This window comes from Panthera leo, chromosome B2, assembly GCF_018350215.1.
Source record: "Panthera leo isolate Ple1 chromosome B2, P.leo_Ple1_pat1.1, whole genome shotgun sequence".
Lineage (NCBI taxonomy): Eukaryota > Metazoa > Chordata > Mammalia > Carnivora > Felidae > Panthera > Panthera leo.
In genome coordinates, this window is record NC_056683.1 from 4,614,776 (window position 1) to 4,632,120 (window position 17,345).

General features: G+C 43.8%; 1 protein-coding gene across 7 annotated transcripts in view; it reads left to right on the forward strand.

Moving 5' to 3' along the window:
• The window catches only part of LOC122219490 (cytidine monophosphate-N-acetylneuraminic acid hydroxylase), a 337,267-nt gene that overhangs the window by 270,769 nt on the left and 49,153 nt on the right, over positions 1-17,345 (forward strand). For 3 of the 7 annotated variants that reach the window (XM_042937739.1, XM_042937737.1, XM_042937738.1), the window contains 2 exons: positions 1,118-1,321; positions 4,714-4,805. In XM_042937739.1, coding sequence (XP_042793673.1) covers positions 1,118-1,321; positions 4,714-4,805 — 296 coding nt within the window. Of the gene's footprint in view, positions 1-431; positions 902-1,117; positions 1,322-3,260; positions 3,335-3,777; positions 3,873-4,713; positions 4,806-17,345 lie in introns of those variants that run through there. The other 4 variants (XM_042937741.1, XM_042937740.1, XM_042937742.1 and 1 more) reach the window with 4 other exon arrangements.

The window sequence follows — 17,345 nt, forward strand, 5'->3', positions numbered from 1 at the left end:
CTAAACTGAAAGTGAAAATGCCACGAATGTAGTTGAGCTACACCCATTCTAAGTCAACACATGGAGAGAATTTTGACCACGTTGGCTTTGGAAGGGGATGTAAAGTTAAGCGACATGCACCCAGATCGCATCCTGGGCAGATCCATACAATGTGTGCCAAAAGATCTCTTGAAACGTCTCTTGGCAAAAATTGTAACCTGTTAGGCTTCAGAGTTGCATCATAAAGACTGTTTCTTCAGCAACTGGGGTCTAGAAAGTGTAACCTCTGTGGTTTCCTTAAAATAATACACAAGATCAACTGTTTCCTTTGCTGCTGGAGTGTTATTTTTATATATATATATATATTCGTACAAATTATTCAGACGGAGGTTCTGTGGGAAAGTTAACTCACGAAGTAGCTAGCTGGTAGAGATACACCGCGCGACGGGGAGGGAGAATGTTTGGAAAAGCGTCCATATGTAAACAAACGGGGCACTGTGCCGGGTGTAAGGTTCTCATGTTCTGCAGAATGGTAGTGCGCATTAGCACGTGTAGGCTGGTTCCGGGGGTGGCTTTGGAGGCTTGACCCAGGCTGGGGTAGGACGACTGAGTTATATTTGAGCCTGGAGGGTGGTAAACATGACTAGTGGTGAAAGTTGAACCGTGCTTGTGAGCCAAAGGATCAGATCTAAACGCAGAAGTGTGCAGGTGGGAGCGGGCAGGGTGGGCACCTGGAGCCCAATAGGATCCTGCGTCTGAAGCAAAACGGCAGAGGAAGTGGTGCAACGGAATCAGTAGTGAGCCGCGTGCATATGCATCCTCTGTCTCATACTTTGTGGGAGCAAACGAGCCACCGAAGCTGAACGAGCCACCGCCGTCCTTTCAGAATTCCCAGGGAGAGGCAGCTGCGGACCATGGGCAGGCAAGTGACAGGGGCATTGGTTCGGGGGGAACCCGAGACCAACACTGAGCAAGCAGAGCGTGCATTTCCAGGGGAGCGGCCAAGCCTGGGTCCTGCGAGGGAGGGGCCTGAGCCTGTCGCGGTGAGAAGAGGCTTTGAGCCGCGAGTTTCAAAAGATTCTCTCCTAAGTCTTAACGTTAGTAACCTTTCCTCCCCCAAACGTCTGCCTTTTCGTAGCATTGAACAGACAACGGAGGTCTTGTTGTGTCTGTCACCCGGAGAAGCTGCTGACCTGAAGGAAGGAATCAATTTCTTGAGAAATAAGAAGACCGGCAAAGATTTCATCCTGTACAAGAGTAAGAATCGCGTGAGGGCGTGCAAGAACACGTGCAAGCATCAAGGAGGCCTGTTCATAAAAGACATCGAGGATTTAGACGGAAGGTACCGAGGGTTCTTTGCCTTCTCACGGGCGGCCCCCCTCCCGGTGAGACTTGGGCAGGGAGGGGTGTGCTCACTGAGAAATTTTGAACAACTCCGTCAGCAGATTACGAACCCGAGCAAGTTCATAATCTTCACGTGTGCTCACTTAGGCCCTCTCTCCGATCTCGAGAGTTTATGATCTCTACTTAGGTTTCCTCTCTCTCAGGGGAACTCTCTGACTCCTCTCTGGCTTGGTAACAGCTTCCAGTCCTTGTGCGAGGGAGTGTTTGGGCGCGTGTTTGCCTGGAAGTGTGTGTGTTGGTCGGTGGGCTTTTCCAGACCCCGCCTGAGAGCGGACAGAATCCCCCTTCTCTCCCCGCCAGGCTCGTTGTAACTAATAAACAAAAAAGACGGCGTCCCAACTCTCCCTGCCTGGAACTGTGACTCTTCTGGGCCCTTCCCAGAAGAACTCACGCTGGTGTTCCCGGCCCCGCGATGAAAGCTTCACCTTGAACTTGCGCCTCCCAGGCACGGGAGCGGTGCCAGAAGAGGGTGGTTTTGTTTTGTCTCCTGTGGCTGCCGGAGAGCTAGCAGCCCGTGCCTGGTGGAGCCAGGGGGAGTTCTGAGCGGGGGCAAAGTGTTATCAGCCAGCTTCTCGGCTCCAGCAGTGCCTGAGAGAGAGACCCGCCTTCAAGCTCTGCTCCAGCCCAACCTGCCCTGTGTGGTTTTAGTCGTTCCCATAGTGGGCGTTCTGCTTCCACCGTGCTGTCAGTCCTCTTTATCAGGTCATTTGTGACCAGCGTGCTCAGAGCGAGCTGGGCGGCTGTTGAGAAGCTCCCTCGGTGACCGGGCGCAAGACCACCGCCAGGGGTGGGGCTGGGATGTTCTCGCGCTTGCAGATGCATTTGCTCGTGAACGGTTAGTTTCAGGGCCCAGCCTACACACTATTAGACTTTTACATCTTAGAAAGACCACCGTCGGACCTGTGGCTTGATGGGCTCCTCCGATAAAGTCGCCAGCTTGGGAAAATTAAAATACAGGGCACCCTCTTAAATTTGCCTTGCAGATAGACAACGGGTACATTTTTAGTACAAACACGTCCGAGTACTGCACGGAACGTACTTTCACGGACAGCTGTGCCCTGGAGAACCTCTTGATAATTTGCTGACAGCCCAATCTTGACTCCCTGCCCTTTGCCCACGGGGTGCAGTTAGGAGGCCCTGAGACAGGGGTGGTCCTGTCCCGAGTGGACTTTTGACAGCGCTCACGGCTGTCCGGGTCCTCTGATGGTTCGGAGACTTGCTTGTCTTCTCTTCGGGTCTCTGCTGATCCCTTTCACTCGGTGCCCACCTAACCAGTCGTTTAAGGAAGTGTTGCGGCTTGGTGGTTGAGGGCACGGTCTTTCCCGTGGCCCGATTCAGAAGCCCCACCGCTTAGCAGCTCAGTGACCTGGACCAGTTTCTTAGCCCGTCTGGGCCTCCGTTCTCCCCTCCCAGTTCCGCCCCTGTCCTGTCGACGGGTCTCCTCCACACGGGGAGCCAGAATCTCTCACCGTTACTCCCAGACGCAGCTCCCCGAGCATTTCTTTCCTGAAACCGAATCCCCGGAGTAACTTCTGCACTGCCCTCCCTCACCCTCCTCTCCCCATCTGGCCGCCCCGTTCAGGTTCTCCTCCAGCCATTCCCCCCGAAGACTCTCTTTCGTCCAGGATCCGGTCAAGAACGATGACCTGCCTCTCCTCCCCTCCCCACTGCAGCCATTTTCTCTTCTTCAGCCACAACCCAGGTCAGCAACTCCTTGAAGCTGTGCTTCTCGGATCTCAAGTCCAACGGTTTCTCACAATCTCTCCTGCATGTGAAGCTGTTGTTGCCTTCTGCCCGCCCACCTCCGCGTGAGGATTTATGTTCCTTCTCCGATGGCCCAGGATGCTGAGGAGCTAATTTGGAACGTTTTCTCTTAGTTTTCAGAGAGCTGTTGGTGGCTACTTGCTGATGATTAAAGGAGATGGCACAAAAGAGTCCTCTGTAAACCAAAGTATGGAGCATGCTTTATGCCTTCTTCGTAGAAAAGAATATTTTAAAAGTCTAGATATAACGAAGCTTGAAAAAAAAAATCAGCAGAGTTCCCTTATATGTCAAAAACGCATTTTTAGGGGCCCCCGGGTGGCTCAGTCGGTTGAGTGTCTGACTTCGGCTCAAGTCATGTTCTCACGGTTCGTGGGTTCGGGCCCCGCATCGGGCTCTGTGCTGACAGCTCAGAGCCTGGAGCCTGCTTCGGATATTGTGTCTCCCTCTCTCTCTGCCCCTCCCCCACTCATTCTCTCTCTCTCTCTCTCTCTCTCTCTCTCTCTCTCTCAAAAATAAATAAACATTAAAAAATGTAAAAAAATTCATAAAACACATTTTTAGTTTACAACCTCTCATGTTTCTGGTCTGAGACATATTTGGTTTTGTTTTTAAATTCTTTAACTGTCCAAGGAAAAGACTTCGCTGCAAACACTAGCAAAATAAAGAAGAAAAAGTTGAACTGTTTGTGTCCCATCCCCAACCCCCACACGCCTTTCAACGCTCCGGTAAGAATGGAAAGAAAAAATCAGTACACATCCTGTTTTTGTTACAGTCTGATTCTCCTTCGGGAGTAGGGCTACCAAAGTGAGCAAATGAAAGTGCAGAAATCTTAGTTAAATTTGAATTACAGATCAACAAAAGATTCTCAGCATATCTCAAATACTGTGTGAGATGTAGATACATTTTTTAAATGTTCTCTATTTATCTGATATTCGTATTAACTGGGGGCATTGTTCTCTCTGGCAACCAGGCCCTGAAATTTTGAGCTATAAGGAAATCCTTCCTCTTCGAAACATGAACACTGTAGCTGAAGTTTGGTTTGGTACACTGTGGCAGAGGTCAAGTGTTGTCGATCAGAAACATATATTTATTTTAAGTAGGCTGTACGCCCAACATGGGGCTTGAACTTAAGACCCTGAGATCAAGAGTCACATGCTTTACTGACTGAGCCAGCCAGGGGCCCCAAAAACATATATTTAGTAGTACGTTCTTTCCTTGTGTTGGCTCCCATTTGGATCTTCTCCAGCGAACCATCCCTGAAGACCACTTTATTCTCTTGGTTCTGTTGATCTGTCTAGACACGTGTCATCTTAGGACATGGAACGTAACGTCACTATTCATTTATTCATTTATTTTTTTTAGCTTCATTTTTTTAAAATCGCCTACTGAGGATGGTTACATATTTCCTTGGGTACTGAGTATTCATCTATTAGTGATTTTCCTTTTATATAGTTGGCGCTCAAGCCCCTCATTTAATTTGATCGCCAAGCAATGCACTTAAACTTAGTGAGATTAATTTTAATTTCACCATTTCGCAAACCTAAGTACAGTGTCTTTTCCACGTAGGTCTGTCAGATGCACAAAGCACAACTGGAGGTTGGATGTGAGCACCATGAAATACGTCAATCCCCCAGGCAGCTTCTGTCAAGACGAACTAGGTAAATGCCATCAGTGATGAGAAATATATTCTGCTGTGATCGTTACTGGCGTCCTTTTTTGTCAGCTTGTGTCTCTACTCTCACTTGAAGCTTTGGTGAGACGGGTGAGAGAGCGCCAGGTCCAACGAGAGGACATTTCCACGAGGTGGTGCCTAGGACAAGACTGTGACCAGCTAGGGTCGGGGGTGGGGGGCTATGACAGGTCTTTTGGAGGCCGTGTTTGTGAAGATACGCAAGATAGATGTTTGTGCACGTGACACTCCGAACGATGATGATGAAACCTCACCTTTTGGGCTGGGAAAGAAAGTACTTCAAACCCCACAGCCCTTTCTGGCACCGATAAGAGGCTGCAGTGTGTGTGCGACTCTCAGTACACCCCCCTTCTACTTTCTGCTTCCCCTTCTGGAGCAGAAGGGCTTGTCTAAATATGAGTCACAAGGGCTTCGGTGGACTCATAAATGGGTTTCTGTTCTAACTTACTAACGCTGGGTTTTAACAGTAGAAACGTTACATGTTAGATAGGCTGTTTCAGAATGACTGCTGCAGGAATAACGGATAGTTGTGATCGGGTGGGGAGATCACAGAAAGCTTCATGCTCTCTCCTGTGTCATCAGTTTTGGCCTTGCCTGTTAGCCCCCCGTGCGCGCATGCTCACACATGCACACGCACACGCACACACACACACACACACACACACACACACACACAGGGTCTGGCACCTGTTAGCTCCCCATGTGTGCATGCTCACACACACACGCACAGACACACACGCAGTCTGGTGTTCATACAGACCCTTCCTAGACCTTCATCGCCTGCTTAAATTATGCCCCCATTCCTCTGAACCCTAAAACAAGGAACCCCCTTGAAGCGGGTGTCCACACTTGCTGTCTGCCCCTCCCCTTCCCACTGTGGTGGAGCTGCGGCCCCACCACGGCATGGACACGGCTCCTATCTAGGTCACCAGCCCCTTCCATGTTGCTCAATTCACTGGTCCCTTTTGTTGTCACGGTACCCAAAGCCAGCGGCATATAGCCCGGTGGCACAGTCCTTTCCCTCCTATCTGGGGAGCAGCGGTTTCTGCATTCTTTCCTATGTGCTACCTTACAGCTCTGTGGGTCACAGGGGCAGCACACGTCTCAGCGGCTAACACTATAGTGTCAGCAGAGCTGTGTCCCTTTCTGGAAGCTCTGGGGAAGGATCCGTGTCCTTGCCTTTTCTAGCTTCTAGAGGCCCTCTTTGTCCGTCATCAGAGCCTTGCATCTCTGTGGCTTGTTTCTTTTTTTTTTTTTTTTAATTTTTTTTTTTTAATTTTTTTTTTAACGTTTATTTATTTTGGGGACAGAGAGAGACAGAGCATGAACGGGGGAGGGGCAGAGAGAGAGGGAGACACAGAATTGGAAGCAGGCTCCAGGCTCTGAGCCATCAGCCCAGAGCCTGACGCGGGGCTCGAACTTATGGACCGCGAGATTGTGACCTGAGCTGAAGTCGGACGCTTAAACGAATGAGCCACCCAGGCGCCCCTGGCTTATTTCTATAGTCACATCTCCCTCTGACTCTTCTGCCTCCTGCTTACAGGTTTTAGGATCCTTGGGATATATTGGGCACACCCAGATAATTCAGGATATTCTCCCTAGTTTAGGGTCAGCTGATTAGCAACCTTAATTTTGTTGGCAACTTTAATTCCCTTTTGCCATAGAAAACCTAATTTACCCATCGTTCCTGGGCATTAGAATGTGGACATGTTTGGAGGCCATAGTGCTGTCCTGTCCTTGTCCAGGTTGTCAGCTCCCACCTAGAATCCTTAGTTCTACAACCTTCCAAGTCTCATCTGCTGTACTATCCCTTAAGGAGGAGGAGGAGGAGTCAGAAGAGGCTTCCAAGGGGGCCTCTGAGGAAACCACCCAGAAAGGGGGCATTTTGAAGAAATACTGGAGGACCCAAGAATATCTGCCAAGAAAACCGAGAAATCAAACATAGAAGAAAGTACCACATCAAACAAACAAACAAATAAAAACTAAAATTCTGTTGCTTAAGAGGGGATAGCATGCATTGAAATCGTTAAAGAGCCTATTCTGAACCCAGACACCTGTCACCACTATAAAATGTCTTCAAGGCTTAAACAAAAACAAAAATCAAAACACTCTCCTGATTTTTATTCCGACCACACTAACTACTTTTCTCAGGCTTCTCTGCTGACTCATCCCCGGCCAGACTTTTGAATGTTGGAACGCCCTGGGACTGGGCTTACATCTCCCTACCTATAAGCTTCCCCTAAGGGATCCCATCTAACCCCGTGACTTTAGACTCGGATGAGTCCAAGATCGTTCCCTCCAGATTTGAGCTCCTCCCTGAGCTGGCCACCTGCCCATCCGTATTTCCACACGGACCTGAGGTCGGGATCCCAAGCCAGCACAGCCAGGATAGCACTCTCCATGCCCGCCTCCCGCACAGCCTTCCCCATCTCCGTAAATAACGCCACACCAGCCCAGTTGAACAAAGCCTGGAAGTCGCTCTTGACTTTCCTGTTTCCGTAAACTCCCACATCCAGACCGTTAATCGGTTGCTTCTATGCCAGAGCATCTCAGAACCTCTGTACACCGTGTCCCTCTGAGCGCAAGTCTGTGCCCTCTGCCGTGTGGGCGGCCGCTCTGCTTCCTTGCTTGCCTTCTGCTGTCTGTCCATTCTGCTTACAGCACCCAGCCTGATGTCGTAAATATCCAGGTCGATTCACTTCGCTCCCCTGCTCAAAACTCTCCAGACAGCTTCCTCTCACACTTAAGAATGTGAACACCTTTGACCCAGCGATTTCACACCCAAGGCTGTATCCTCAGATACACTGATGTGTAATGTGTATCTTAATCACTGATGTGTTGAAAGCTATGGCTATAAGAATGTTCATTTACAGTACTTACAAAAAAAATTGGAAACAACTTAAACATTAGCAACAATTCTAGTATATCTAAGAGTGATACAACTGAAAAACTGAAAGAATAGTACTGATTATAAAGCAAAATAGGGGGTGCGTGGGTGGCTTAGTCAATTGAGTGTCTGATTCAGTTTCAGCTCAGGTGGTGATCCCAGGGATCACGTGGGATCGAGCCCTGCGTCAGGCTCGACACTGAGCGTGGAGCTTGCTTGGGATTCTGTCTCTGTCTCTCTCTCTCTCAATTAAAAAAAAAATTTAATTTTTTGAAATTAAAATTCTTTTAAATTTTTTGAAATTAAAATTTTTTTTAATTTTTTAAAATAAAAAGATTTAATTTTTTAAAATTAAAAAAATTTTAAATATTTTTTTATAAAGCTGAGTAAAGGTCATCAACATTACATATAGTAGGACCCAATTATGAAAAAGGACCATGTACCTAAGCGCGTGCCGGCAGTATGGGTGGGGGCTGACTTACCACTGGTTACCTGTGGAGGGAGCTGAGCTGGGGGGCTTCCCACATGTGCCTCCAGACTGGGGGCTTTGAGTATGCTACCTCTATATCCTTTTTTAGGCTCAGATGACTGTGACCCTAGCAGATAACATAGAATATCGGGGCCACTCTTGCTCATGTGTCTTAACGAGACCAACTCCAAATCACTTTTGAAAGAGTCTGACCTATATGGCCAGGTTCCCCCACGAGCAGAGGGGTCACTGACTAGGGTACGTACTTCTTTCCATTCACCGCCAACCGGACAGGATGTTGTTCTGGGCAGAGTTGCTGATTGCTTTGACTGGAAATGTTTCCTCCCGTGCCCCTCGAAGGGACATCTGCACCCCTAACTTCTTTTGCCAGTAAACTCCCCACTCGTGTGTTGACCTGGCCCAGGAGGCCTGCAGATCGCTGTTATCAGGAACTGGTTACAAGTGCTGTACAAATACTGTGAGGTTAATTTGGCAGAAAACTGATAAACAAAAGTTTGCGCCTAATAAAGTGTTTGCCTAAGTGAAAGACCAGTAGACCGTTGCCCCTCGTGAGTCCGTAACCCACAAATCTAGAGCCGCTTAGGGTCTTATTCCAAACCTCTAACTCTTTTGGACAAGACCTGTGGAGAGACAGGATAGCAAAATGGTTAAGGGTGGAAGCAGTGGGGCCTGACAGCCTGGGTTCAGATCCTGACGCGCAAACACACAATTAAGTGACTTTGGGCGTATTTTCCATCTCTTGTGCTTTAGTTCCCTCAAATGGAGATGGTATCAGTGGTAGCTGCTTTCCCGGGTTGTTGTAAGGATTTTCAGGGTGAACATCTGTTAGATTCCCTCGGTACACGGGGCCTAATGATTTATCTGTACACGTATATCTGGGGTAATCTGCACGTGTCCCGCAGCCGGGGACTACAGGAGCAGGGAGGAGGGATTTCCCAGCAGCGGGAAGTTGGGTCCACTGGAAAACAGAACGATGATCTGGGAATTAACATGAGGGCTGATGTTCGCTGCCCGGCGGCCGGCAGGGTAGTGGAGGACTGGAGGCAGCGAGCCCCAGGCGGGTTCAGCCTTTGCTCAAAGGGACGAGACTGTGCGAGAATGGAAAGAGTGTTGACTGAGCCCACTCTTGGGCCCAGGGCTACCAGGGCAGTAGTGACATACGTCCTATGTATGCATTCCTGCTTGATAGATTTGGGTTGTTCCCACTTTTGGCCATGATGAAGGATGCTGCTCTGAACATTGCTGTACACATCTTTGTGTGGACATGTTTTCAGTTCTCTCGTTTATGCTTCGGAAAACAATGGCTGGGTCCTATGCTAACTCTGTGTTTGACTTTTTGAGAAAATGCTGAACTGTTTTCCAAAGTGCCGTGCCGTTCTGCGTTCCCGCCAGTGACATAGGAGGACTTTGATTTCTCCACATCCTCGCCAATACTTGCCATTGTCCATATTTTTTATTATAGCCATCCTAGTGGGTATGAAATGGTATTTCATTGTGATTTCGATTTGCATTTCCCTGATAACTAATGATGCTGAGCATCTTGTTATGTGTTCATTGGCCATTTTATATTTATATTATTTATATTTAAATCTTCTTTGGAGGAATCTATTCAGATCTGTTGCCCATTTGTAAATTGGGTTTTTGTCCTTTGATTATTAAGATATTAGGATGCTTTGTGTATTAGAGGTACAAGTCTCTTATCAGATAAATGATTTGCAATTATTTTTTGCCATATGTATATAATATATATATATTTTTTTAATTTTTTTTCAACGTTTTTTATTTATTTTTGGGACAGAGAGAGACAGAGCATGAACGGGGGAGGGGCAGAGAGAGAGGGAGACACAGAATCGGAAACAGGCTCCAGGCTCCGAGCCATCAGCCCAGAGCCTGACGCGGGGCTCGAACTCATGGACCGCGAGATCGTGACCTGGCTGAAGTCGGACGCTTAACCGACTGTGCCACCCAGGCGCCCCATGTATATAATATATTTTTGTTTTGAGACAGAGAGAGTGAGCAGGGGAGAGGGACAGAGGGGGAGAGAGAGAGAGAGAAAGAGAGAGAATCTCCATGCTCAATGTGGAACCCGACACGGGACTTGATCCCACAACCCTGGGATCATGACCTGAGCCAAAATCAAGAGTCAGATGCTCAACTGACTGAGCCACCTGGGCGCCCCTGAAACACAAAATTTTTAATTTTGTTTAAAGTTTATATATTTTGAGAGAGACAGAGACAGCGTGAGCAGTGGAAGGGCAGAGAGAGCAAGAGCAAGAGCGAGAGCGAGAGCGAGAGCGAGAGAGAGAGAGAGAGAGAGAGAATCCCAGGCAGGCTCCTCACCATCAGTGCAGAGCCTGACGCAGGACTCAAACTCATGAAACAGTGAGATCATGACCAGAGCCAAAACTGAGAGGTAAACGCTTAATTCATTGAGAAGATCATATGGTTTTCCCCTTATGTTCTATTAATGTAGTGTATTATACTGATTGATTTTCAAATATTAAACCAGCCTTACATCTTTTGAATATTGAACCAGCCTAACATAAACCCCACTTGGTCATGGTTTTAATTCTTTTTTATGTTACTAAATTGGATTTGCTAATATATTTTTAAGGATTTTCAAGTCTATATTCATGAGGAATATTGGTCTGTATTTTGTGTGTGTGTGTGTGTGTGTGTGTGTGTGTGTGTGTGTGTGTGTGTGATATCTTTGGTTTTGGTATCAGGGTAATATTTCTCTCATAGGATGAGCTGGGAAGTGTTCCCTTCTCTTTATTGGAAGAGTTTGTGAATTATTGGTGTTGCCACTTCTTAGACATTTGGTCAAATTCACCAAGGAGGCCATCTGGGCCTGAGCTGATCTTTGTGGGAATTTTTTTGATTACTGACCCAATTTTGTTGTTTGTTATGAGTCTCCTTAGATATTTTATTTCTTCCTGACCTGGTTTTGTTATTTGTGTCTTTCTGCAAATTTCTCCATTTTATCTGGGTTATCTAATTTGTTGATATAAAATGTTCATAGTCTTCCTTTTTGTTTTATTTCTGTAAGATCAGTCTCCTTTTTCATGCCTGGTTGTAGTAATTTGAGTCTTCTCTCTTCTTTCTTGGTCAGTCTAGCTAAAGGTTTGTAAATTTTGTTAATTATTTTAAAGAGCTAACTTTTGTTTTCATTGATTTTTCTCTTGGTTTCCTCTTTTCAATTTCACTTGTTTTGGCTCTAATTTTTTTTATTATTGCCTTCCTTCTGCTTGCTTTGGGTTTAGTTTGTTCTTTTTTTTAGTTTTTTAAGGTAAAAGGTTAGGTCTTTCTCGTTTTTTACTATACGCTTGGACAGGTATAAATTTCCTTTTATGCACTGTTTTAGCTACGTTATGTTTTTGGTGCGTTATGTTTTTGTTTTTATTTATCTCAAAGTATTTTCTAATTTTTCTTGTGATTTCTTCCTTAAACCATTTATAAGTTTGTTGTTTGATTTCTACATATTTGGGAATTTCCCACCTTTCTTCCTTCATTTCATTGTAGTCAGAGAACATGCTCTGTGTGACTTTGATCCTTTTAAACTTATTGAAAGTTGTTTTATGGCCTAACATGTGGTCTATCCTAGAGAATATTCCACATGTAGTTGAGTTTTAGTTGGGCGGGGGTGTTCTGTATACGTCTGTTAGGTCTCGTAGGTTTGTAGTGTTGTTCACGTGTTTGGTCTGTTGATCGTCTATCTCATCGTCCTATCTTCCAGTAATCTCTTTAGGCATACTTTTTTTTTTTTAAATCTTTATTTATTTTTGAGAGAGAGACAGAGTGCAAGAGGGGGAGGAACAGAGAGAGAGGAAGACACAGAATCCAAAACAGGCTCCAGGCTCCGAGCTGTCAGCACAGAGCCCGATGTGGGGCTTGAACTCACGAACTATGAGATCATGACCTGAGCTGAATACGGCTGCTCAACCGACTGAGCCACCCAGGTGCCCCTAGGCATACTTTTATAAAGAATTGTAATCATTCTGTATATTATTTTGTGTATTGTTCTTTTATTAATACTATGATTATTTAATAACTATGATTAGTTATCTTATGTCAGATTCTATACATATGTAATTTGAAAGCATGTTTACATCAAATATTAACTTATGTTAATTTATTTAGCCATTTCTCCATTGTTGGGATTTAGGCTGTTCATAGATTTACTGTTTGCCATTTAAATAAAACTATGGGCACAAAAACAGACACGCATGTCCATAGAACAGAAGAGGAAATTCAGAAACGAACCCACAACTAGATGGTCAACTAATCTTCAACAAGGCAGGAAAGAATATCCAATGGGAAAAGCACAGTGTCTTCAACAAGTGGTGTTTGGAAAAGCGGGCAGCAACATGGAAAAGAATGAAACCGGACCACTTACTTACACCAGACACAAAAATAAATTTAAAATGGATTAAAGACCTTCATGTGAGACCTAAAATCATAAAAACCCTTGAAGAGAACACAGACAGTAGCCTTTTTGACATCAGCTATAGTAACATTTTTCAAATAGATGTGTCTCCTGAGGCAAGAGAAACAAAAGCAAAAATAAACTATTGGGACCACATCAAAATTAAAAGCTTCTGCACAGGAAAGGAAATAATCAACAAAATTAAAAGGCAGCCTATGGAATGGGAGACGGTATTATATACTACATACTTTTAATTTTGTTGCTAGTATATATATATATATATATATATATATATATATACACTATACATATATAACATATATATACATATATATATATACATATATATATACATATATAGTATATAATACCGTCTCCCATTCCATAGGCTGCCTTTTAATTTTGTTGATTATTTCCTTTCCTGTGCAGAAGGTTTTAATTTATAGTATATATATACATATAACTCAACACCCCAAAAACAAATAATCCAATTAAAAATGGGCAGAAGACATGAGCAGACATTTCTCCAAAGAAGACATACAATGGTCAACAGACACATGAAAAGATGCTCATCAACCCTTATCATCAGGGAAATGCAAATCAAAACTACAATAAGGTATCATCGCACACCTGTCAGAAAGGCTAAAGTCAAAGATACAAGAAGCAACAGGTGTGGGAGAGGATGTGGAGAAAAAGGAACTCTTGTGCACTGTTGGTGGGAATACAAACTGGTGCAGCCTCCCCGGAGAACAGTATGGAGGGTCTTCAAAAAGTTAAAAATAGAAGTATTCTATGATCCAGCAGTCACACTCCTGGGTATCTACCGAAAGAATACAAAAACACTGGTCCAAAGGGATACATACACCCCTGTGTTTATAGCGGCATTATTGACAGTAGCCAAATAAGGAAGCAGCCCAAGTGTCCACCGATTGATGAATGAATAAAGAAGAGGTAGCATATATCTGCATACATGAATATTATTTAGCATAAAGAGAATGAAGTCTTTCCATTTACAACACCGTGGATGCAGCTAGAGAGTATAATGCTAAGCAAAATAAGTCAGCCAGAGAAAGACAAATACCATATGATTTTACTCATATGTGGCATTTAAGAAACAAGAGAAATGAGCAAAGGGGAAGAAATAAGAGAGAAAGAGAGAAACCAGACTTAATTATAGAGAACCAACTGATGGTTGCCAGAAGGGAGGTGGGTGGGAAGAAGGGGTAAAACAGGTGATGGGGATTAAGGAGGGCGCTTGTGATGAGCGCTGGGTGATGCATGAGAGTGTTGAATCACTATATTATACACCTGAAACTAATATGACGCTGTATGTTAACCAACTGGAATTAAAATAAAAACTTAAAAAACACAAATAGACAAAAATAAAAATAAATAAAATAAAACTATGATGTTTGTGCTTCAGAGCACCTTCTTGTATTTAGAGTCATTTCCATAAGATAGTTGAATTATTGACTGGCAAAAGGGTCTGACTAATATTCATATATGTATATATACATATTTACCTGTGTCTAAGATCTCATACACCTCAGCATAAAGATAGGCTTTACATAGCCTAATAGCCTAAATGAAAAAGATAACATTATAAAAGTGACAGAAGAAATTTGGTGCCCTAGAGATTTTTGGCACTTTCTGACTCTTCAAACAACACTTCAAAAGTGTGTCTTAAAGGGAAAAAAATTGGGGAATCTGATTTTATCCACTGAAATGTTAAATATTTCTGCTGAATGAAGGACCCCATGGACAAAGTTAAAAGACATATAACAATTTGGGAGATTATTTTGCAATATTTATAACCAATAAGGGAATATTATCAAGCATAGAGGAGGAAATTGACAAAGACAAAGATAGAAAACCCAATACAAAGTGAAGAAAGGATATGAACTAGCATTTTACAGAAGAAGAATTCCCAGTAAGGCTACTAAGCATGTGAAGATTTACTCAAACTCATTATCAGAAAGCTACAAAATAAAGCAATGAGGTGTTACTTTACATCTTTTGACTGTTAAAAAGTTAAAACCAAGATGACGTCAAAGGTCAGAGACACAGGGAGGTAGAAATCCATACATTGGGGGGCGTGTGGCTGGTGTAGCCATTCTGGAGACTGATGTGACTCTGATTAGCCCATGGAGGTTTCTGAATACACTACCAGCCATCAATCCCATTCTTATTTCTATAAGGAAATCTCATTGTGTGAGTGTCTAGGAGTCAACCATCTGGAAAGGGAATTGCTAAAATGTGGTGGACCATGGAATATCAAACTGCGATTAGAAAAGTGGACTAGTTGTACACGTGGCAACATGAATGAATCCTAAAAACATGGTGCTGAGTGAGAAAGAGACTGGAGACCCAATGCCATTTATATAAATTAAGGATGCATACAAACAATAGAATGAACTTTCGCTTCAATGCTCAAATAGTGGCCTGTAGAAAAGGAAAGGGCAATGAGAGTGGGAAATAGAGAAACAGGGAATAAATAAATAAGAGCGGAGCTTTATCTAGACCAAATATAATGAATGTATCAGGAAATAAAAAGTATGATTAACACGTTTCTCTTCACTTGAGATCCTGACTAATGAATGGGTCCATCCTCTCTCCATCCATTCTTTAATATGCGTCGCACCTCCATCAACTTTTTGGAATGGACCAGTTTTTGTTCCTGCCAACCAGATGCCTTTTCTCCTCATACCTGAACAGCTCAGGGTTTTCTTAGTCTTTCTGACTTTTCTCACTGGAGGCAAAAGTAGCATCATTGTCTTAAATTGCATTTGTCTCTCAGATACGGTATTTTCCAAATGTGTTTGCTAATTTTCTTTGGTGTTAGAACTTGTTCATTCCACACTTCTGTCTATTCAGATTTTCCACCGGAATTGTTCCCATTGCTGTTAAACTTTACAGCCCTCCCTCTGATACTCTATCATACTTTCTCACCACTTGATTGCTTTCCTCTGTGTCTTTAATCGATTGGAATACTTAGCTAACCAATTGCCACAACACCCTTTGTTAGATAACCCTCTGTCTCCCTCCAGTTTATGATCCTTCCTTTTAAATATATTAAACACTTAATTAAGAGCCTCTTCTTGGCTGTTCTTATGTCAATGATTTAATTATTATACTTTTCTAATATGTTTTTGTTTTAATTCTTCATTATTCTTCCTTTTAAAAAGATTTTAGTGAATTCCATTTGTTTGTTCTTCTGGAGAAGTATTAAGTTATAACCCAAGTGACCTAGTTTTTATCAGTTTGTGGAGTCAGAAAGAGGATACCACCGCCCCACTGATAGATGAGGGGGTTGGCAGGTGTGGACATCTTCTTTCGGAGCCCATATGCAATCTGTCTTTGTGCAAGAGGCAGAGAGACCCTTACAGCACTTGCTTTGGGATCATAGTTAAGGGTTGTAGACTTTTAGTTTCTTCTGTTTCTCTTGGGGGGGGAAACACTCTGAAGGAGAATCCTTCAGAGTGGGTATCAATGCGGTTTTCTGAGAGACTCTCATAATACTGTGGTATTTTCTACCTGATATTTGCTAATACGTTTTGTTTGTCCAGTGCTGAGCTCTCGTTTTAACTCTTCATTCCTTGAAGGTACAATAATTATCATGATAATACTGTTATTCATAAGATGTCTTCTCTGTGCCAGGCATAATGCTAGATAGATTGGGACCTATGATCTCATTTAATCCCCACAACTGTATGACGGGTGTATCACATTTGTATTGTACAGATCAGGGAGGAAGCCCACCATGCTGACAATAAGCAGCAGAGTCAGGATTCTACCACTCTCTTTATTTCATGACACCATCTTCCAGCAATCACATAACCTGGAAATAATAATAAGATGTACCTTTATTATACCACGCACATTTTCATGAACATAGTATAATCATAATGGTGCTCTCAGGCATCCTTTGTGCATTCCTGATTTTATTAAGAAAGCCAGTTGTCTTTCACTATTAAATAAATTGATTATTATTAAGATATTAATAGTCTTTCATTAAATTCTTAAGCAGTATTTTAAAGGTATGAAAATAATAGAGTGGACACCCATGTGCCCAACATCCAGCATAAGACCTAGAACGTTACCAACAGAAGACCTGTATATACCTTTCCTTGGTCAGATCACATGTACCCCCATCCCCCAGAGGCAATCACTCCTCTGAATTTGGGGTTTCAGCATAGCTGTTTTTTATGTGTATTTATTTATTTGGAGAGAGATAAAGAGTGTGGAAGCAGGGGAGGGGCAGAGAGAGAGGGAAAGAGAGAATCCCAAGCAGGTTCCATGCTATCAGTGCAGAGACCGATGTGGAGCTTGATCCCACAAGATCCCATGATCCCGTGAGATCATAACCCGAGCCATAATCATAAGTCAGATGCTTAACTGACTGAGCCATCCAGGCACCCCTCAATGTAGCCGTTTTTAATTATTGTATTAGTTAGACTCACAAAAGGAAAACAAGTGCCATCCCCAAATTAGGATAATTTGATGAGAGTGCATTCACAAAGGACTTTCTTTGTAAGTTGTGGATGTGGGAGAGACACAGAGAAAGTGGAGTAACCTAGCATTGATAGCAACCAAGTTATCCGTCTTTAGGCCCAAAGGGATGAGGAAGGGAGCAGTTTCCAGAATCTGGAAGAGGAGAGAGTCATAAAGGATTGACTGGCAAGAGAGGTGCAGCGACCTCTGTCAA